We start from the raw sequence: 23,334 nt of genomic DNA on the forward strand, positions 1-23,334 counted from the left end.
TTTTGTCTCTCTCGCTATTTTTTAATTTCAGTGCATTTCTCCAGGACGCCACCAGGCCAGGTCCCATTGCACCACCCAACTGGCAGCAGGCAGCGGGGGGCAGTGGGGCAGCTCCAACCCCAGCCCCAAGCACTTCCCTGGGGACAGGGACAGGCCAAGACCAGGCTGGGACATAGGCCTGCAGGGTGGACCCCACTGGGCAAGGGCCATGGCCAGGTCTGGCTGTGAGGAGCTGGGGCCTTCCTGGCCAGGGCCTGATAGACCTGGGGTGATGTGGGAGCCTGGGAAGGTGGGGGAACCCCCGGGACTGGTGTGGGGTCCTGGTCCCAGGGCAGAGTGCGTCAGGCCTCTAGAGATGATCAGGGCTGAGGGGACGCTCAGGACATGACACCCTGATAGAAACCTTCCCTAGACTGACTGTGCTCCATTTGGGGTTCGGAATCTGTGTGGGTGTGTCTATGTTGATAAGTGAAAGAGGGCCAGAGATTGTCTTGAATTCACTTGGTAATTTTTTGTCTGTTTTCTCAGGTCAAAGTGTTTGAAATAAGATAAGGTCTACATCACTCCCCAAAGAGTAGGGCTTCTATAATATGATGTTTAACGTATATGCTACGTGCCCAAGGGTATGCCAAAGGTATGCATGAGCATTTGAGGGTGAAATTCAGTGTTGGTAAGCATGAAGTGATGAACATGGGTAAATCCAGTCACAGCTTTGCATATAAAATTATGTGCTTAGTAGTGACCACTACATATCATAGTGCATAATTCAAAGCACTCAGTGACGGTGGAAAGAAAGCAAGTAAAACATTGCAAGTTGTTAGGAGCTGGGAAAACAAAACAAAACAAAAACAAACAAACAAAACAAACACACACACACACAAAAAAAACACTATCATGCTTGCTTGCTGGGTAGCAGTAAGAAGAGGTTAAAATTTTTTAAGGGCCCAGAATGAAAATTCGAATATATGATGACTCTCACAAGAATGATCAGGATATAAGCCTTGGTTACTGTACTCTAGTAATTAAATCCATCCTGAAAAAAAAATGAGGAACTCATTATTGGAATAAATTGTGTACTGTCTTTATGCAGCAGTTCATAGGATTAAAAGGAGTCAGTGAGAACAAAATTTCAGTCATGCTATTCATCTTGATATATTCTTCTGAATTACAATCATTCTGGGTTAAATATTTGCATATGTGTTCTCTTGTCCTAGAAAGTATGATTATGGAGAACATAATAGAGGATAATGCTCTGCTGAAATATTTTTTTAAAAGCTTTTTTTCTTCATTTGAGAAAAAAACTGTCTGAAGTCTGGACTCCTATTTAACTCTCAGTTTTTCACAATTTGCTTGCAAGTCTTATGACTTTTAATCTTTAATCTTTAAGTCTAAACAGCTGGGGATATGTTATCAAATAAAGAGACTCTCCATGCCTCTTAAAGAAGTTCAGAGCTGCCAGTCAAAAAAACATTCGCAATTTTGACATAAATGAATACTCAGCCACCTGCTTGACTATCTTGACTCACTGTGATGTCCTGCAGACAGTCTTTTTCTTTTTCAGGAAGTTTTTTCATCTGTAGAAATTTTCAGGACTGTGACTATGATGGTTCTGTTTCTCCAGTTCCTACATTAGTGTCCACATGGCCTGGCTCTGCTATACCAGAATTTTGTGAATACAGAGGTAAAGTGGGCATGTAGTCCTTCTGGGAGTTACCAGGGCTAAGCTTTTCCCAGTATCTTCATATCCTTAACTGCTGCTGCTGGAATATAGGTGAGCTACCGGAAAAAAATAGGGAAATGTTTTTATTGAGTATTTCAAATTGAAGGAAACTCCAAGGTTTGGCTCCACTGCTGTGTATCTTAAAGGCTTTGTCAAAGGAGAAAGATCAACAAACTTCAGGGAGGTATAAACAGATTCAATCTGCAGATAGGATGGGGCTGAAGAATTAACCTCTGTGGAAGCTGGAGGAAGAAATACAGTAAGTGAGAGTTTGGAAAAAGATGCAGAAAGTTGGTGTCTGCAGGAAACCATCCACAGTTAGAGAATGGCTGTAAATAGTTTTCTTCATAACCAGCCAATTTCATTTTAGAAACATGGAGCTCTTTCACTGTGAAAGCTGGAATCATCAGCAGCACTCCAGATTCTTGCTGTAAGGAAAAGAATGAGATTAACAGATAAATAAACCACTGCCTAGATACAGAGTAAACATCTCACAGAGAAACTCAGGTCTCTGGACCTGAGTGAAAAGGTGAAACTCACCTGATCAAAACTAGATATTAAGTGTTGCTCTAGGTGTCTTAGTGCTTGGCAGCATTCAAGCCTGCTCTGATTCCTAAGTCTCCGTGATAGCTGCATTGGCTGCTGACTGCATTCAGACATCCAGATAGATGTTGGTAGACTTCCAGACTACCACAGACCCTCACCACAAAAGCACTGTTGGTAATCCAGGCCTGTTATCTTCTGCTTCTTGACAGTTTTCTTCTAATTCTGCCACCTTCATGCTTCTAATGGGAGCTTGTTCATCTGATAGAAAGCCATGTAGGCAGGCTCATGTGCTGGGATATAATACTCCTAGGGATCTTAGAAAATGCTTAAATAGAATGCAGGTCTCCCTCAACTTGTCAAACCCGGATGGCTTCACAACATAAAGGCAAATATATCAGTTAAGTTACTGGAAACCTCTTCCCACTGTTTACCTCTACAGAGACTCTATACAACCTTCTCAATTCGAAACTCTAGGGAGGTGCAATGGCCTTTTCTTCTTCAAAAAGTTTCCGCAGTGCAACACCAATTTTCTCAGCTCCTACTTACTGCCCACAGGCTGACATTTTTCCTTTCCCTATTTCATGCTGCTTTCCATAGTATATGCAGAATGCATTAGTTTCTTACCACCCAGAATTAGTGTTCTCTAATGAATAATGCAAATCACTGTACACTTTTACCTAAAATATCAATATACCTGAAATTTTGTATCAAGGCAACTGTTTCTAGATACTGCTGCTAAAAGCAAGCATTTAAAGAAGTAAAAAATAAGATACAGTGCAGCAGACAACTTTTCTTTAATCGATAAATCTGATTGGATAAAGAAGATAAAAGACAAAAATAAACCCTTCAACCTAACAGTATTTAGTCTAGGTTTTGTTATAATGTACTTTAATTTTTCATATTCAATAAAGGTATTCAACTCCCAGAGTGGAATTACTCCCATTCTTCCAGTCATGCAAATCCGTTGAAGGGGCCTTAAGCCCTGTTATACACATATCTTAGCACTTATTAATATCTTTATGATGGCCCTTTATAGTTCCAATCTCATTTATGCATTAACTTTCCAGATATCACTAGACATATTGACATTAACTTTGTGTCAGATTGCGCGCGTGCACACACACACACACACACAGGCATACACAGTTCTATTAAGTAGTCTTCAGACTAGGACTTCGAGTGTTTGTGGAGCTTGGTTTTTGTCCTCACCAGTTACAGGTCTCTATAGCTATTTGAAAATTACAGTCCGGTAGCAAAACCTTAGAAAAAAAACATGGGACGTACTGCCCTCTTGTGGAGATTTGTGTGGTGAACATGTTCAGAGCTCCACAAAACCTGCTTGACCTTGGAGTCTCAGTTGGGAAATCATTTTCTGGAAAAGGTGGTATTCCAGCTGAGCCAACAAACCTCTTTTCTGCATCTTAGCTTCATTTTAACTACCTTGGCATCTTTGTCATTCCAGTAATCATCATAACGTACAAGGAGAAGAGAAACATCTTATTTTTTTTTTCATATTTAGAAAAATATGTGTACGTGTGTTTAATACAAACATATGTTGTATGCACATCTTGTGTATATAATATATGCATTATGTACACACACATTTTCTGAAAATATTGTATCAACTCATTTATATGCTGTTTGATTTTTTTTTTTTATTTTTTTTTTTTCAGAATAAACGATCTAGAAAAAGTGTTCTTTATAGTCTGATGTGCTATTTATTTTTCTCTAGAGCTTATATAAACATCAACAGGAATGAGATTGGGGAAACGCTGAGATTCAGTGTGGAACTACCACCACCAAGCCATGAGACTTTAAGAGATATTGAGGGATTTGAAATAATCCTCTGCCCCACAAGCACGCAAACAACTAGGGATGTTGTCAGCAAACACTGTCCCACTGATTACTGGGTTATTAGGCACTACCCTGTCATCTCCTCTGAGGCTGGCTGGTGGCCTTGGGCTAACAGGAGAGAGAAAGCAAGCTGCAGATCAGAGAAGTGTCCCAGCCGCAGATACTCGGCTGTGGCAACAGCTGTGAAAGACAGCACTGGAAGCACGCCCAACTGTGATGCTGCTTCTGTATCATGTAGACTGGGATGTGTTTGCAGCACACCGTTTCTTCCCCGAAGGACTATAGAGCACACCTGGTGGAAACAAGTGGAAGGAAGCATTCCTTTCTTACTTCAGCCCAGTGGTGCTGCCATGGAGCTGGCTGGCAGCTAATCGTCAGGGACAGCAAAGGGACAAAGACTGTCATTCTGTGCTCCTCTCACTGGGATGCTGTTGTGTTGCCAGTAGGATTTCTTCAAGGCTCTAGGTTCTTCCCTAATGCAATTCCTTTTTTTTGTCAAAGGCCAAATGCAACCAGTTAATCACTGACATCCCTTTTCTGGTTCTTGTAGAGTTTCCTTGCACTATTTAAGTATGCTGGTCAAAGATGCTCACCAAGGCTTGGATGACAATTTCTGTGTTAAAAGGTGTCTTGTGAGTGGCCAGCAAGCCCCCAGGCTATGACTGATGTAGGTGCTTCTCATTGTCTCATGAGATGGGCATGGAGCTGCCTCGGAGATGGTTGTTGTTCCTTTGGCATGAGATACACTGCACTCCCTCAGCAACTGTGAAGTTTCTTCATAGGCAAGGCTTAATGCCATTTGATAACTGTGGGATGAATGTCATGAAATTAACTATATGTAAAAAATTTACAGGGATACTACATAATATAAAGCCTATGTATTTAACAGAATAATGTTTAATCTGACTTCCTGTGGTTTCCTCAAAATCTCTCTAAATGCTTGAAACACCACATTACTTAAGATAAAAAGGGAATTATGTGATCATTTAGGCACATCAATATTTTGCTGACCTTCAAAGTTTGGTAGAAGAGAACAAAGAAGTATTCAGGCCTGAGCTGAAGAAAAAATGAACTGATATAGGTTCTTAAAAATGCACTATGAGAACACACAAAGTGAAAGAAATCTAGGCTTCCCACCCTGAAAACACTCCCTCGGTCTGAAAAAATGGCTCTTGAAAATCTTAGGGTTTTCCAATAGACCTTCAGCAGTACTCTGCAGTGAGCAAGGACAAAATAATTTGAAAGCCAGCATGTACTTTTCTTGAACTACCTTGCAAAAATATGAATTTATTAAAAATCTAGAATACCCCTTAAAAATCCAAAAATCACCTTGAACATGTAAACAAATCATACGAGATACTGTATTATATGAAATGGGAAACTCACTACAATAGCATAGTTCAGATGAAATAGCTAGCTACATACAGTTGCATGTAAATAGATTATAATAAAACATTATTCAGGTAATGTTGACTTATTTGATTGTTGCTTTTAAACAGAGGAGAATCCCTGGAGCTGATGATCGATTGGTGAAATAGAATACATCTTTAAATCCCTACAGTAGCAGAAACAAGAGTTATTGCTTTGTGAACTGTGTAGATATGTTGGATTGCAGCACAGATTTCAATGCCAGAAAGAGGCTTCTGAAAAATTAAGACTGCCCTCTCAGAATTAATGAGGTTGTCCTAGAAATGCCAAGTTACCTTGTAAAAGATGAAATGTTCATTTCCTTCATCGCAACATCCCTAGGATTCTCTACATTCTTTGCAATGGAAATGCATTCTCCTCCGAGCAATTTGATCTTGTGCTGGTACAGATGACTCAGCCAAACAACAGATTCAGGTTGAAATACATACATTTATTGTGATATACATAAATGTAGGTATGAGAATTTGATTAGCACAGTGTTCTCTACATGCTTCGAGTTATTACTGTTATGGCTGTAGTATAAATACATAGGCAAAAAGCAGTGAAGTCCAGAACAAAAATATTAAGGAAAGGTCTCTACAGTTCAGAGCTCTAACTGTTACTTTGCTGTTGCTCAAAATACACCCGGTATTTGAAAAAGTCAACAGTTTCATAACCAACCTTGGACAAGCTAATCTTTGACTAGCATGGTCAGCCAAGACAGAAACTTTTCTGATAACTGCTGTTGTCATTGATCTTCGCCTCGGCTGGCTCACTGCAGCCTCACACTTATTTTGTCCAACTCTTGCAAAGTTGCTGTAAACTAATTAAAAAGAATTACTTGTCAAATCTCTCTGAACTGTGATAGCTTACTTGATAATTTTTAGCTTGATCACAAAGGGTACTTTGAACTTCACCACATTTAGACCAGTATAAACCACATACAGGTCAATGAAAACGTGCATTTTAGCAGCTTCATGTTTTTGCATTTTAAATAAACCAATTCACAAGCAGGAGGAATGATGTATTTTGGATATACCTTATAACCTCTGTAAATTACTATAGACAGCAGATTTGTATTGCATTATTTATAGTGGTGAAAGTACACTAGAAGACTGAATAAAATGAAAAGAAATAAAATAAAGAAATAAAATAAAATGAAAAGAAATAGAAGAAAATCAGGACTGTTATTGGTTTGTTATGGAAAACTTTGCATTATCTCAATCCTCTGGAGTGTCTCAATTAAGTTTATCAAACTTGCTTAAATCCCACACATAGCAGCAATTCAGTGTATAAAAAGATGACTTCAGATAAGAATTATGTCCCAAATCCTTGCAACATCCATACAAGTGCAATTTCCCTTTCATTGCAGTCATCATGAAGAGGTACATAAATTAAGCTTTAGGCTTATGTTAAACTCAGGAATTAGAGGTAGGGACATAATATTTTTCACAGAGGACTAATTCCAAATCTTTGACCTGTGTGTGCCAGGAGACATGCATTTCTGTGGCTCGATGAGATTCTTGCCCTTTTATTCAATCAAACATTATAATGGTATCATATGAAGGATCCTATTTTGTGGTATCTTCTTTGCAAGAAGAAATGTCACATTTCACTGGTCTGAGAAAAGAGCAAGGAATGAGATCTGAAAAGCTCTATGACAAGCAGGTTCCTCTCCTTCTGTTCCTCTCCCTGTTTCACACTTGACCTTTCTTTTTAGTCACTTCTCCAGCTAACCCAGAAATATTTCAGCATTATGGATTTGATGAGGATGTTAACATCTACTTAAGGCCTCCTGCATATTAAGAACAGCAATCTACATTCACAGTTGTATTTAATCTAAGCATTTTATTACCTTTTTCATTTTAGCATAACTTCCCTAGGTTCTTAATATTTTATGATTATTTCAGCAAAAATGTCTCTGAAGACAAATTTCAGGCCTGCTCTCAAGTCACTGCAGGTCTCAAGTCACAGGTCTGGTCTCAAAGAGGGCCACGGGACAGGGACACTTGGAGGGAGTCAAGGCATGCGAGACGGTGTGTTACGGGTATCAAACCTCAAGGGGCCCTAGCCAGTGAGTAGGGTAAGTATCTTGAGAGCTAGGTGTGTATCCCCTCTGAGTGTGGCACAACTCGGGGAGGTGGCTGCTGGAGGAACCAGGAGCTCCAGGCTGACTGCCAGAGGGTCCATGGTGCCTGGAGGTGGTCAACTGGGAGACCCGTTTGTGTATGTGCCTGGGTGGGGGAAGATGTGCGCATGTGCCTGCGCATCTGCACCTGCACCTGGAGTGGGGATGCGGCTTGGAGGCTCAGGTGGCAGCAGCTGGGGAGACCTGGGGATTTGGGGAGCAGGTTAATGCATAGACTGGGTGTCTAAGGTCAGATCCTGCAGAAGCTCACACTGTATGTATGTAAGGAGGTAGGTACATGTATATGTACATGTATTTCCTAACAGGCCTTCATCCTGACCTGACAGCGGGGAGAAGAGGTTGAGGCCATTGGTGTTTGTGTGGGTGCTGAGTGTGGCTGCTGGTGCTGCTCTACATGGCTGGCCATGTGTGGACATATGGCACGAGATGGATGTTGAGAGACCCAAAACTGCTATTGCTATGACTAGATATATTTTTCTTTTTAATGCCAGAGCACATAGTTTGCTCTCTTTCTGAGAAAAGACCTAGCGTCATACTATTTGCAAGTTTTTGGGAATGCATCTGAGCTTTTGTATTAAGCCATTCTTTTTTTCTTCACACAAAAGGCTAAAGAGGGGACATCCTCCTATCTGCTGAGATATGCATCAAACCCGGTGACGATAACATCTCATTTTTCTGCAAACCAAACCAAACCAAAACCGACAACACCTCTTTGCCAAACACTTCCCTCGACAACTACTGGCGGGGGGGACAGGCTGCTAGACGCGGTCGGTGCCTCGCCCTCTTCACTGCCGCCTCCCTCCACGTGGCTCCAAGCCAGCGCCGACAAACCCGCACCGCCTGCCCCGGGCCTCCCCGGCCCCGGCCGCGGCTCCGCCCCGCCGCCATTATAAGGCCGCCCCCGCCGCCCGGCCCCGAGTCGAGCCGTGCCGTGCCGAGCTGGGGGGGAGGCGGGCGTGCAGCGCTGGCCGCGGCCATGGCGTTGAACCCGGTGCTGGGGAAGCTGGTCAGCAAGAGGGTGGTGCTGGCCAGCGCCTCGCCGCGCCGCCAGGAGATCCTCACCAACGTGGTGAGTGCCGCGCCGGCCATGCCTGCCCTTCCCCTCCCCTCCCCTCCCGGGAGAAGGCCCCGCGGTGCCCGAGGGGCGTAGGGTGGGGGGGGCAGTTCACACGTGAATGCCTAAGAAAATAAACTTTATTCTTGTTTTCGTTCGCGGTTTTCTTCCTAGGGCTTCTCTGTAAGCAAGCGCACGGTTGTCGGTTGGTTTGTGTGTGCATTAAGGTGCCCTGCTGAAAGGGAGGTGATGCAGCAAGTGGAAGGCTGGCTCTGACTCATAAATGCCTGCATAACTACTTCAGGCCTGTCACAGAGAAGTTTGGGAGGCCTTACCGTGCGCCGAAATAATTAAGAAATGGCCTACTGTTTCCCTTACTTAATGGGGTTAGTGTTAAGTGCATGCAGCATGAGGAATAAGGTCAGAGTCACTTTTTGTTCTTGCACACGGCGATGAGGAAGCTGTATCCCCTCTTCAGAGCATTTGGCCCCTGGAGGCACCCCCCGAGTTCACCGGGCTGGCTGCAGGAGGCTTTTGAATGGCACTTCAGTGCCTGCATTATAATGCATCTAATTGCACAGAGTCGTTATAGGAGAAGTTAGAACTTAAATGTAAAGAAAGTATGTTTTAGCTAAATACAGGGATGTAGAGAAGCACAGAGGTTCAAACGTGCACCCAGCTATTAGAAGCATAGTGTCTCTGCGGGATGTAGGAGGTGTACGTGTGTCATCTGGAGGCAGGAAGCAGGGAGAGTTGTTATTTTGACAAAGCCACAGATAACTGATACTTGATTTCTACTTATCATGTATAATAACACATAAACGACAGGTGGTAAAGATCCTGTCAGCATGCACTACTGTTGTTGCACAAGTGCCATGGATGGATTCAATGAAAACTCCAGGGGTGAAATAGCCTGCTCCTGTAGTGCATAAATTTTGTACTATTTGCTGTTCAGAGGAGAAGATTGAGGCGTGAGATTACTAGAGTGATTAGGCTGTAATTAGCAACAAGGGGAAAATAACATAAGCATACCCGTTCAGAAGTTATTTATGGTGAGGCTTTTTATTCTGGACTGCTTACAAATCATATGAAAAGACAAAACGCTATAATAGAAGCAATATTTTTTTTTGTTTGTTTTTTTCCCCTCATGTAAAGATGCAATGTTTATAAGTGGGGAGAGCAAAAAGTTAATTTGTTATTTACCTAATATGCCTTGGGAGCAACCTCTAATAACAACATGAGGCTGATTGTATTGCTTTCCTTTCTTTGTTACAGGGCCTGCGGTTTGAGGTAGTTCCATCCTGGTTTAAAGAGACACTTGAAAAGTCGTCTTTTGCAGCCCCATATGAATATGCCATAGAAACTGCAAAACAGAAGGCTCTGGAAGTAGCAAACAGAATGCACGTAGTAAGTTACCAGCTATTTCTGCAGTGAGATTTTCGTCTTTAAATGGTTTGTGTTACAGTGACTTAATTTGCACGTACTTCTGAGGTGGCCTATGAGTGCTTTTTTCCCACTTAAAGGAAATGGATATCTTCTGTTATTTGTGAGAGATGGTATCTCTGAAATCACCTCACCTACTCAAAAGAAGGTCTGATGCCTGCAGTTCAGGCTTTTTACAAGCGGGCATAGCTTGTATCTTTTGTCAGAAGTGTACCTGCTTTGGGTTGGGATAAATAATTGGTAGCTCCTTTTAGTAGTCGGGTTTGTGACTACATCTTATCCTGACAGTTGCTTACTACAGGTACTAGTTGACTGAATCCAGTGCTTTGCTGTAGCTTTCATTGAAAAGTAGCTCGATTGAACGGTTGTGACAAGGTAGTAGTTCAGAATTCAGGAGCATAAAGATGCTGGAGGTAAGCAGAGAAACAAGGCATTCAGCTGTAAAGCATTCTGGAGAAAGAGATTGATGTTCACCTTAAGAGTGAGAAGCTGACTATTTCAGGTTCTGTAGTTAAGGCAACAATTTTGAATCGTAAATGCTGCCAACACCAGTAATCCAACTTTTATAAGTAGCATATTTGATTTCTGCCCTTGTCTGTAAGCAGCGTGAGTATGTAAGTCTGGTCTTTACCAGAACCTTTTCAGCTGTCTAGCTGATGAAATCCTACAAAATGTACTGTAATGTCTTAATGCAAGCCCTGAAAGAGAGGAGTATATTTGTTGAACCTATACTGATGTCAGAAAAGGAATGTCAGACGCTTTAAGCCAACAATGTTGCCAGATGTCACCATTCTTCAAAGCAAATATTGCATGATCTTCAATGTAAATCGTTATCCAGGTTTCTGCCTACTTCTTTTCAGAGAATGGTATCCAGAGAATACATTAGGACTGTATTCAGTACAAACCTACGAGCTAACTTACACTGGGCTTTCATTGCAAAATACGCTGGTGATAATGCTAATTCAGTGGATTTCAAAATGCTTCATTACAAAGGATTTTTTTTTAATGATTGGTGGAATTAGTTCTATTTAAAAGCACATCAACAGTATATCTGCAGAACTGCCTCCCTACAAACTTACTAACATAGTGGTTGGAGTTACAGACACGTTTCCTGTCTACTTGTGTTAAATCATATCTGTGTACCTCATTAACATGCAAATAAACCAAAATTCATCTGTAAGACAAGTTACAGTTTAAAGCCAAGAAAGAGCTAGAATGAATATATACCCCTACTTAGTTCCCCAAAGTGGGCTGTATAAGTTTCCTTTTGAGAGAGAAGCGAAGTGTAGTTAAAGAAAAAAAAAAATTCAGCAATACTTGGCTTAGAAAAAATTATTCTAGAGGGCTTCAACTCTGGCTCCAATACACAGGCTACTTCCTTTAAAGGAATTTTAACTGCCACCTTGAAATAAGTTGAGCTTTGAGAATGCAGTTAAATCTTTCCTGGATGCAGTTGTTCATCAGTAACATACTTTGGCAAAGTTGTAACCTGCTAATAGTCTGCTCAGGCCTCCTTTTTTCTTCACTTTCATGATGATATAAATGATTACTGTTTTGTAAAAAGTGCAAAAGTAGAAAGTGTCATGTTTTCAGGTCTGTGTAGTCCTACCTGTAAACTGGTCAACTTAAGTTTTCTCACCTCGGGTTTTTAAAAGTTTTTGTTCTTTCTTCCTGTTTTGAGAAATCTATTCTTTCTTTATGCCTTTGCAGAAACACCTGAGAACACCTGATGTTGTTATAGGAGCAGACACTATTGTGGTAAGAGGTCTTATATGCTTTACCATTCTTTAAATTTATGTCAAGTGTAGAAAATCTTTAGGTTTAAAGTAAGAAAATGTTTTTTGCTGAAAAGTTACACCTGAAGGATGATGCGTTTTGAGGGTTTTGTAGATGTGTTTTTCATTTTTTCCTAAACAAAGCAATTTTTGGTATCTTGGGTGCAAGGAACATTGGTACTATTTTTCCAGAGACACTAGTATTGCTTAGCTATTGCCTTTATCCTCTGTAGTATGGTTTCCCGTGCAATAGAAATTCTGTTCCCAGGTGACTGACTTACTGTCAAGAAATCCAGATCATGTGAACTGTTTAATGTTGTGCCTCATGGGGGGAGCAACTTTATGCCTGTCACCTCCGCTGAGGCAGTAAACAGTGAAGGTCAGGGGAAGCTGAATTACCTTTTGGAGAGCTTTTTCCGCTGGAGGGTAGCGGTGCTCGACAATAAGTTAACTGTTCTACCAAAGTATCTGTGCTTCTTGCTCTGCTCAGTAGACTTATTTTTGAAGACTTGTCTGAAATCATGGTTTAAATCTTTTCTTTTCTGGCCTCAGTTTCAAGAAAAGTAAGAAGATAGCTCGGTATCTCTGTCTTTCTATTTTAGACTGTGGATGAGCAGATCCTGGAGAAACCAGTTGATAAGCAAGATGCATATAGGATGCTGTCAAGGTTTGTACTTTCAAATAAGATTCCAAGTATGTTTATTAAGTTGTTTTTACAGGCGCTTTATGGGTTCTTTGTGTATCAAGAACTCTGGCTACAAGTCTTTCAAGCATTTTTAAATATCATGTCAGTTCTGCCTCTAAAAGTTAGATATGCTTTTATCTTATCCACAACTGGTTATTCGTGTCACTTCTCTGCAGGGAGCTGATAAGGAGACATAACCGTTTTCATTTGAGTTAGTTTCCAGAGTCACTTATCACAAGCCTTTATGTATGCTTCAGTTGGTACAGGAAGGGAAGATAAGGAGAGGTACCATGTTGGGAAAGAGGACGGAAGTGTTTTGAGGCTTGAAGTTCAATGGAAAAGAACTGCGTATATGAGAGAGTACATAGTGATGTGTGTTCATTGATGATTGTTTTAAATTGCGCTACCTTGTTTCCTTTCAGAGGAAATGTCCAATGACCTTTAGTTTATTTGTTTAGATAAATAATTTGCTAATTACTTTCCCATAAGAATGTGGATGTTGATTATTTATCTTCAGAACTGATACCATTGATACAGAAATTATTAAAGAATGGTTGAGGCTGGAAGGGACCTCTGAAAGGTCATCTTACCCAACACCTCTGCTCAGGCAGGGCCACGTAATAAAACTAATTATAAGAATGTGTGGAAAAGTAATGCTGGCTTTTTGGATTTTTAGTAACTGAGGAGAAAATCTCTTCTATCATTGTTTTCAATGGATGGGCTGGTACTTCTTAGGCTCCTACTTTTTTTTCCTGACGGATACTTTTCCAATTAAGTGAGATGCTCCTGGTCACATCAAATTATAGCTTGGCCATGAGACTATTCATTAATTAGTTTTTTCAAAAATTTAAGTTTTCCTAGCATTTATTGTACTTCTGTTGCTTTTACATTAAAAAAACTTAAAGCCCTCACAATTCATCAGCCACAGTGTGGCACTCTGGAGCCACTATGAGAGAGATCATACTGGCTCAGGTTTTCCATGCCAGCTGTCAGCTCAGCTGAGAGTTGGGCTGGGTAAGAGTGAGCATGAATGGTCTTCCTGTACACTCTGCTTTTGTTACTCCAGCTTGCTGTGGGATCCCTGGGGGCCAGGTGTCTGGATGAAATCCATACAAAAGCTTGTTTAGTCCAAGCTGTGTCACCTTTGGAAACAACATAACTTAATCTCTGCAACTTTTTTGTTTGGCTTGTTTTGTTAATGTCTTTCCACTTGTATTGAAATAAACAAAATGAATTTGTTCAGGATACGTGTCAGAGCCATCAAGTGATATATTTATATGATGGTCTGTTGCACAGGCTGTAGTAACATAATTATGTATTTTTACATGTGATGGATTTTATTAAGTTGTTTTTTGATGTTGTTTTCCCTCACAGGCTGAGTGGGAAAGAGCACAGTGTTTTCACAGGAGTGGCTATTATACACTGCAGCAGTAAAGGTACATGAGTCATTTTATTGAAACTCAGTATTTTCATGAACAATTATTTATATAAGGACTTGTACAGGTGAAGAAATAGGGTGGGAGTTTTTCATATATAGTCTGAATTGGCTTCCTGCTCAAGATGAGAATTACCATATCGATATGTAAATAAAAAAAAACTCCTCACAAAAGCCATCCTTCTTATTGTATCCAGTGTTCACACAGGAGGGAAGAAGACAAAATACAATAGACTATAAAAATACCATCTCTGAAAGCTATGAGGCTAACTAAAAGACCAGTGTAAACTTGTGTGAATACGCTAAATGAAGTTCAAATAAGGTACTACAAACTGTGGGACTGAACAGAATCTTATTCACACTAACTGATATACTTTCCTTTTCAGAAAATAAGGGAAACAAAAGTCTGTTTTTAGGAGTTGAGTAAAATATTAGCTTACTGCCTCAGTCTTTATTGAACTGTAAAGAGCAATACATCTATATTATTTATTGGGTAATTTCTTCAGTAAACAAATGTTTTTGAGCACCCTAATACTAAAATTTGAGGAGTGTTTGGTTAACGGATTTCCTCTGATAATTATGTCAAGACTTGATTAGTGAATATTTTGTCAGGGTCAAGATCTCATCCAAAACTTCACTTGTCTTTCTGTTGACAAATTCTTTGCAACTTTAATTTTTATTAGAATGATTGCTCTTAGCTCTTGTAACAGAATTAAGGTCAGTGTTTTCAATACCATTATTAATAATTTCTACAGTAGGAGGAGTAGCTGCTGGAAAAGAAATGTTGTCAAGTCATATCTGTAAGTAATGTAGGAAGAATAATAATGTCTTTCATTGTTTAAGAAGAAAATACAATTGCACAGACTTGCAGTAGTGATGCTAGTGACAGCTTGTCTCATCTGAAGCTTACAGATTTAAGCCATGGTATATTCAGATGAATAAAAATACCTTGAGTCAGCGTATTCCTAAAATGATTCAATTGAAGAGTTTTCTAGAGTACATTTTTAGTTTTAATTATAATGCTGTTGCTAAGTGCCCCATAGATGTTAGATGAAATTTTCATCTTGAGCTGATAGTTTTACGTATTAATATGGAATGACATGTATAGGAAGAGAGATTACTAACTTTTTAAAATTTCTTCTGTGTGATTAAGTGTTTTTCAATGCTTACACCATCAGCAATTGGATAATATTCTTCTTGTGGTCTGTACTGCAGATCTTCCTCTTTTCTCCCAAAAAATGTCCACTGCTACTGGAATACAGACTAATGATTTGCACAGCAGTAGCGGGAGGTGCGACTTTCCTTTTCTAGGAAAGAGTTAATTAATAATAATCATTTTTTAAAGGCTGCTTTCTTTTGAACATATTTTGGAGCAGCCTTGCTCTACAGTTTTACCAGGCTTACAGTGTACCTGTGCATCACAACGTTGGGACCCACATGCAGGTGTGCAATATTTTATAGCACCTTTTACATTGTTACAACCACTTCCAGATATAGAGAGCTGAAACATTCCTCTTATTTCTTGAGAGATTATATGAAAATTGTACTGATGGTTGCAGATGGCACTGCTGAATGCCTGAGTCTGCAGTACAAATGCAGCTGCACATTCAGGCATGTGTAACAGCTGTAATTTTATCTAAAATGTGTTATGAGTTGTTTGACAACAGTTACAAAGTTAGAAGGGTGTTTGCAGACTTCTTCATTCTTGTTGCTGGATGTATATGCTAGCAGTTCATAAATAGTTCTGCAAAAGCATTAACTTGTGTCTTGTGCACAGGGAGAGCAGCCTGTTAGCTTGAAGATGGGACTACAAATATAGAAAATGTGAGCTTTTACAGCTTTAAGTTTTCACTGAAAATGATGAGTATGTGCAGGGGGAGGTAAAGTTCACTGTCCCTAAAGAGCATTATTAACCATTTCATAGTTTTAATTATCTTTTTTTCTAGCAAAACCCTCAAATTAATATGAGGTGAAATGAAACTTTCGTTATTCTCTAAGCTATTATTTTAATGTTAAGTTTGTTTCTAATGAGACTTCTTTCTTTCTGTAGGTAATCAGCTAGAGACAGAAATCACTGACTTCTATGAAGAGACTAAAGTAAAATTTTCAGACCTTTCTGAAGAGCTGTTATGGGAGTACATTCATAGTGGGGAGCCTATGTAAGTAAGACCCTGAAGCTAGCTATCAAAATGTACTTGAGAGCAGGTCCAAGGGTATGTTGCTAGCCTCCGGCATAAAGCATTTTGCCCTGTGTTCTGTAGAATTTTGTTGTATCACACATAATAGCATGGGTGATGCAGTGTGGATATTCATTCCTTGTCTAGAACTGTAATTCATCCAGGGAAACTGAACTACCTTTTTAGCACATCAGTAAGTTTGAAAAGTGAAGACTGAAAAGTGAAGTTCTGGGTTTTAGCAAGCACTCATACAATATTCAGGTACCTCTCTGTTAACTGAAGCATTCAGGAAGCTAGGATACCTGAGACAATGGATAGTTCTCATTATAAAATAGGTGAATGGAACGCCTGTTGTATAATCAAGGTATTGAAAAACTTTACTGAAAGAAGCTAGAACTTGGCTTATTTAGCCTAAAAGGAAACAGAGGCATCTGATTGATCTAGGTTCATACTGCTCTCATAGCAAGAAATGCCAGCTTAATTTTCACCCTATTCTTGTGGCCAGCTTAATATTATGGCATAAGAACACGTCTGTTTTGGCTTATGGCTTTTCTCTACCTTTGCAATGTAATAGCCACTTACAGACAACGTTGATTCTACAGAAAAAATGGGAGTGAGAATAGAGTGCCTAACTGCTTTTAAAGTGAAGTTGACTGGACTGTTTAAAAGAAAAGTAGTTATTTGGAGACAACAAGGGAATGTTCGTGATGTTACTGAACTTGCTTTTCCCTTTCATTAGCTGCAGCTTAGTGAAGGCAAATCAGGTCATGGTTAGCACTGTGGACTGTGTATCTTGTGATCTTAGGTGGACTTTTGGCTCTGAAGCTTCAACTCTCACTCTGTAACAGTATCAATGGGAGTGTTTTTATGCACTCATTTGTGGTGTAAATATAGTCATGTCCTGCTAAGGAAGGAGGAACCAGCGTAGACTTTGGATTTAAGTGCATGTGTGTAAATGAGGTGTGCTCCTTGAACATGTAAGGTGCCCAGCTTATTAAAGAGGCGGGAATTAATTTGGATTATACAGAGAAAGATCTCTTTGGCAAGAATATGATTTATAACAAATTCCTGGTTAGATTTTTGAAAGGTTGTCCTTAGTGTGCAGTTGATTTAAAGGGCAAATGACCTTACATTCTTCCTAAAAATCCAGTCAAAGTATTCTGAATGTTCTCGTTATTTCCTCTGGAAAACGAGCTTTAGCAGTCTGTGATATATCAGAATGGCTCATCAACAGCACTGGGTAATTCAGTTTATTCTGCTAACAGTGTGCAATGGCATAAGTTTGAAGGACCAGCAGTTGAGTATCTTTTATTTCTCTCCAGAGCAGCAGCCACTTGGTCTTAATTCATATGATCAACACAACAGGAAGCATTTGCTCTGGGCTTGTAAGGGAACAGCTAAAGTAGTGCCTGTAAATATTGTAAAACAGAAGTTTTTTTTTTCTGTTTTGTTTTTGTTGCTCCACCTTAGCCACCCATACAAGTTACATTAATAAGTTCCTGTAGGGTTGTTGTTTTTTACTATTACAAATCAAGTAAACCATTTCATTATCTTATAATAAGGACTTAATTTCATAAAATCATATAAGGCTGATTGCATGAAAAATTAAAAATTTGGCTAATTTTTGCTGTTGAGGATTGGATTGAGTTGTCCTTTTAATATCAAGAACAAATGTGACGTATTATTTCAAATTCAGTCACTGGTGACACAGGCTAATTCTAAATGTATATATCTGACCTGAACTACGAACAAGGGAGAAAGGAAAAGCACTATCTCAAGGTAGACTGTGAGGCTATAAAAATACCCTTCATCATGCTGTCTGCAGAAAGATAGCTTTTCACTTTGTTTCATTCCTGATCCTCTTTCCAACAAAAGATTCTTTTTTGATTGCTGGAAGGGCTTTTCTTACTCTTCCTTCTGTCGAAAGAGGGCTGGACTATAGCAATTCTAAATATTTTGTGCTTGTGTAATGAGTAGGTTTGGTTTCTGTCAGCCTTTTTGAGCCATCTGTTCATTTTGCAATCTTTCCCTTGTGGAAAAAGTTGTGAATATCCTGGGCAGTTTTTGATAGCTCTGCTTGAATGGTGGAATGAAAGCCAAGGACTCTTGCACTTGGGGAGGAGGTGTTCAGAGTCTGGAGTTCTACAGTTTCAGAATTAACTATAAAGTAATAAAAAATAGAATACATATTTCCAAGTTTCTTCCCTTGTGTGATTTCTCCAAAAGTTATTTTCCCCCAAAGCTATAGAACATAAAATGTATCTTTCAGGCTTTGCAAGTAATTATGGTCTCCCAGCACAAATTAGCAAGCACATAGCTAGATGTTTTCAGCTCCTATGAATTAGTGTACAGCTTCTGACCTATTCTGAATGTTTCCTTCACTGAAGATGAACTTGTTCTTTTGTGTCTACTATTGTTCAGTCACTAGCTCAGACTGTCCCATGTGACTGAAATTTGTCTGTATTTGTAATAATGTGAATATACAGGCAAAGACACATGTAACTGTCATACATGAATTCTTGCCTTTGGAAATCAACCCCCAACCCAACCAAACATTTCTCTTCATCTGTAGCATCAGTAGTACATGTCAGTGCAGCAGTGATTTATTTGACAGTGGTTTATTTATTTTGCTTTATTTGGACAACTCGGATGTAGTATATGTGGACATATTTTGTGATATAATTAAAGTTAAAATTCCACTGGTAACAAAGGAAATGTGTTTTAATGTTGCATTTTTGTTACCTCTGATTCACTTTTCATAACTTGTTCTCCTCTACTGTTTCATGCGTTGTGTGGTATTCTTTATTGGTTTTATTCTTTTAATTGCTGGTTGTTACACACATTCCCGTTGAAGTCATGGCTTTCCCTAGAAAGGTCAGTTGCTGAAACATGTTTTGGCTACAGCCATGATCTTACAGCTTGTCAAGAGGTCTTTAAAGTGAGTTATTTTTTTAATACATATTAACTGATGCTATACGCATTATTCTAAATGAAATCTCTCTTACTAGCATAGCAAAACTGTAACTTCATCATGTTACAGAAGCCAGTGACATTAGCCAGAGCTAGTTATAAGAGCTGTGTATATACTGATGTATTTTCAGAATTTTTGGTATGGAAGACATTAGCTTAAAAATCAATGGAGCTGTTATTAACTGCATGGCCTTACATCTTTGGATTAGGAGCTGTAGTAGAGAATCACCTGGATGCAGTGTCAGAATGTAAAGTTCTCCTTAAATGAGGTGACAAATGGTGTTAATATCTTTACAAGAGCATGATACCACTGCTTTTGATGCTCAGTTTTTTTTTTTTGCCTACTTGTCAGCATATACCTGAATGACTTCATCCTACTGGAGTACTACTTCATTTTAAAAATAAAAGCAATATATTTAGTGATGAGAGTATTCCTAGCTTAGATGGTACAAGTCTTCAGTATGTTATAAAATAAAAAATACTTGGAACGTGAGAAAAGCTATACCGTGATGCTTAAAATTCAAGATTAAAGGAAATGCCTCATTTCCTTGTTTATAGTAATTCAAAATCCCATTTGCTGGGATACTGACTCCTTTGCTCCTATTTAGGAGACTACCTGAAAGGCTCTCCAGAAATAAGTTCTAAGTTTAGAGAACTTGTTCTCATGAAATCTAGGATGAAAAGTAAATTATCTTTTGTGTAGTAGCCTTCTTTCAACAGCAGTTTGTAACTGCCTGCTATCCAGAGTTAATAGATCTGAGACTGACTAACCTTTGGTTTCAAAGGTTGCTTACCTAGGCTTTCAGACTCTGGTGTTATCATGTAGTAAATGTACTTCTACCTTGTTCCTTAGATGTGAACAGTAAAAATGTTGGGTCTATTACAGCTTATCGGGTTGTATGCATTTCCATTCCAGACAGTGGAATTTGCATAATTACACATGAAGACAAATTAGATTCCCAAGGTTACTTTCTGTGGAACACATACCTGTGCCAAATTACTATTATTATCATGATGTTTAAGAGCACTTTGTGTACAATTCTGCATTTCCAAACTGCTCAAAAATTAGGCTGAGTGGAATAGCAGTAGATTTTATATCTGATTAGGACTTTTTTGAGGAAGAGCAACCTATCCTCCTGATCTTCATTTTAGATATTTCTGTGACTGAGAGCCACAAGACATACTACAATTGTTAGGGTTCCAGGATGTCTTCTTCAGTGTGAGGTCCTTTTTGGAGCTAATGTATACCTAAAGGCTGTTCAGCCTCTTGGGGAGTAGGGCTAGCGTCAGTACACAGCTGGGTGACCGGGTGGCGGTGTTGGTCTCAGTAATGCTTGCTGTTACCTTTCATTGGTAGCCAGGACATGGAGAACACTGGGTGAGCAACGGCAACACAGTTTGACTGCAGTCAGAGGATGTACCTCCAGCTTCTGTGGCTATGGCACTTGGACTGTGAAGCTTGAGGACCTTAGGCCACCCACCCTTAGAAAAAAATATAAAGCACAGTGTAAATATAAGGACTGATAACTTTCCGCATTGAGCCTAACTGGTAGCTTTAATCCACCTCTAACTTGAGTACACTAGTCTTTATTCCAGACTCTGAAGTATTAGCGATTGTGTTCTGTGCTGCCTTTACTATTAACCATGGTCTTAACCTTAACTTCACAGGTCTCAGTTGTTGTTTTCTCTCCCCCAGGGACAAGGCTGGTGGATATGGAATCCAGGCCCTTGGTGGGATGTTAGTTGAATATGTGCACGGAGACTTCTTGAACGTGGTGGGATTTCCTCTGAATCACTTCTGCAAAAAGCTAGCAGAATTGTACTATCCACCCCCCAAACATACTGTACAGCATATAAAGCATGACTCTATCCCTTCTGTGGACACTTTTGAAAACCTAAGTGATGGAGAAGGTGAATCATCCAATTTCACAGAGTGTAAAGGTGCTAATAAGTTGGACAGTAGCAGCATGTGTCCCTCAAGACCTGTTTACAACTGTGAGAACATCTCTAGTGTTAGAACTGGCTTTACAGTACCTTTGGGAAATCAGAATGGAGTATCAGAAAGTGCAGCAAAACTTCCATCTAAAATTCTAGACCTGATGGATGGTTTTAAAGCTTCAAAGGTAAGGAAAAAATAAAACTCCCTGCTATATATTGAAGTCTAACAAAACATTTGTATCCATTAGCAAAGTAATGTGAAATACTTGAGCTGGGATAAGAATAATAATTCCTTTAAAAGGACCAGTGAAGTAGCAGAGGATCTAAGCTGAAAATTCGGGTACAACATAAATAATGCTTTCTGGTATTGACTCTTATCTGTTCTATGAAACTTCAACTACCCATGTGATAAAAATCTTTCTCTTGATTTGAAATGAAAAATCTACAGAACTTTTTAACTTTTGTCCTTGTATGGTTGGCCTTGGGTATGAATGGTGAAACTGCTTCTGAAGTGTGACAATAGTATCACCTTGCCTCCTTTGTGTCTTTTGTCATGCTAATTAAATGCAATTTAACGAAAATCTTAACTCATCTTTAATTCACTGCAACAGTGATTCAGGCTCTGGTGCCATGTTGTAATTGCCTCCCAGTTACAAAATAACAGTAACTTCAGAAATGTATTTATGCAAATTGTACTCCAATATTGAAGTGGAATGTTATAGGGAAACTTCAAAATGCTTTAAGTAAGAATTTACCACTGAATATTTCGATGTTTTCATTATTTTTTTGTACTGATTGTAAGACCAGAATCATCAAGTAGTAAGTTACTTTTAGATATACTACAAAGACGTTTTATGGGGTTAACTTGCCAAAATCATTTAAAATATATGCAATGCTTGTTACAGTTTTTCCTTTTTAACTTTTAATGGTTAGTATTAGAATTCTTTGAAAGATAGCTTTATTTCTATTACAGAAGTAATTTTTTATACTGTTTCATGTTGCAGGTAAAATCTCCATGCAATATCTGATAAAGACATAGGCTACAAACTGAAGGTCAGGTGCTCTGTGTAGAAGCCAAGTGTGAAGGGAAATGAGTAGCTGGACATTAGGTACTACCAAGTTTTCTACTCGGCTCCAGTATAGCAAAGGAGAAATCAGTCATTCTAAGCAGATCACTGATCTCAATCAAGCTATTCATGTTTCAAGAAGAGGTGAAAAAAACTGCTCAAGTGGCAGTGAAATGACAAACCTGAACCTAAAGAACTCTTCAGGGGGATGGCCCATGGAAGGAAACACCCAGAACAGTCAACAGTGGTTCTGTTGAAAGAGCAGAAAGCCGTGCTCAGATCTGAAGGAAAACTACAGTGCAGTCACTAGAGATCTGTGAGCGTGCTGCTTGCAGGCATGCAAAGGGAGCATGTTTTGATGCACTTGAATGTGAGACGATGCTTAGTATTTTTGCAAGTTAAATGCAAAATAAGAATCACAACCATTTTGTTGTTGCATATTATGTATGCTAGTCACTGTGATCTGATGTTTAATTCAGTTTTGTGCAGTAAAAATTGGTGGCAATAGTAAACAGAAGCAGGATCACTCTGAATTTGATGTTGAGCTAGTGGGACTCTGTTTTCCTGTTGCTTGAATCTTTATAAAACGAACTACTGGTTGTGGTGGACTGTTTCTATAACTTGGTAAACCTTACCTTCTCTCTTTCCCCTTGTAGAATAGTGATAAGAGCACAAAAGCATTCAGCTTCATAAAAGTTTAAGATCTATTTCATTTTCATCCTTGAGTATTGCTTTAAGGCCTTTGTAAAGCAGACTGAAATCTCCTGCAAAGGAAGATGATGATGCCATTTATTTTACTCTGAACACCTACTGCTGCAGAGCAGGAGCGGATCATGTTAAAGGATATGTTCTCAACATATTCAGTTGACTCAGTATAGTGAAAGCCTGGATTCTAGTAAATCCCAATTCTACATTCTAATTAGAACAACAGAAAAAAAAGAGGAAGATGATAAAAATATGTAATTACACAGTAGCAGACCTTCTCAAAGTTAATCTCCTGTTTTTCCACTTGTTTTTTTTTTTTTTCTATTAAATAGAATGTTAATACATTTTTCTTGACTGTCTTGAACTTTAAGAACATCATAGTTTCCTGCAGTTGCAAAGAAACAGATTC

General features: G+C 39.2%; 1 protein-coding gene across 4 annotated transcripts in view; it reads left to right on the forward strand.

Moving 5' to 3' along the window:
- Positions 1-8,605: 8,605 nt before the first annotated feature.
- ASMTL (acetylserotonin O-methyltransferase like) overlaps positions 8,606-23,334 on the forward strand; it is a 39,542-nt gene continuing 24,813 nt past the window's right edge. For 3 of the 4 annotated variants that reach the window (XR_004747023.1, XM_035313783.1, XM_035313697.1), the window contains exons 1-7: positions 8,606-8,745; positions 10,006-10,137; positions 11,884-11,931; positions 12,551-12,615; positions 14,008-14,069; positions 16,119-16,227; positions 20,912-21,338. Coding sequence is in view for 3 of the 4 variants with exons in the window: in XM_035313783.1 (XP_035169674.1) it covers positions 8,653-8,745; positions 10,006-10,137; positions 11,884-11,931; positions 12,551-12,615; positions 14,008-14,069; positions 16,119-16,227; positions 20,912-21,338 (936 nt within the window). In the remaining variant the exon portion in view is untranslated. Of the gene's footprint in view, positions 8,746-10,005; positions 10,138-11,883; positions 11,932-12,500; positions 12,616-14,007; positions 14,070-16,118; positions 16,228-20,911; positions 21,339-23,334 lie in introns of those variants that run through there. The other variant, XM_035313840.1, reaches the window with a different exon arrangement.

The sequence above is a fragment of the Oxyura jamaicensis genome, chromosome 1, assembly GCF_011077185.1.
Source record: "Oxyura jamaicensis isolate SHBP4307 breed ruddy duck chromosome 1, BPBGC_Ojam_1.0, whole genome shotgun sequence".
NCBI classification, from domain to species: domain Eukaryota; kingdom Metazoa; phylum Chordata; class Aves; order Anseriformes; family Anatidae; genus Oxyura; species Oxyura jamaicensis.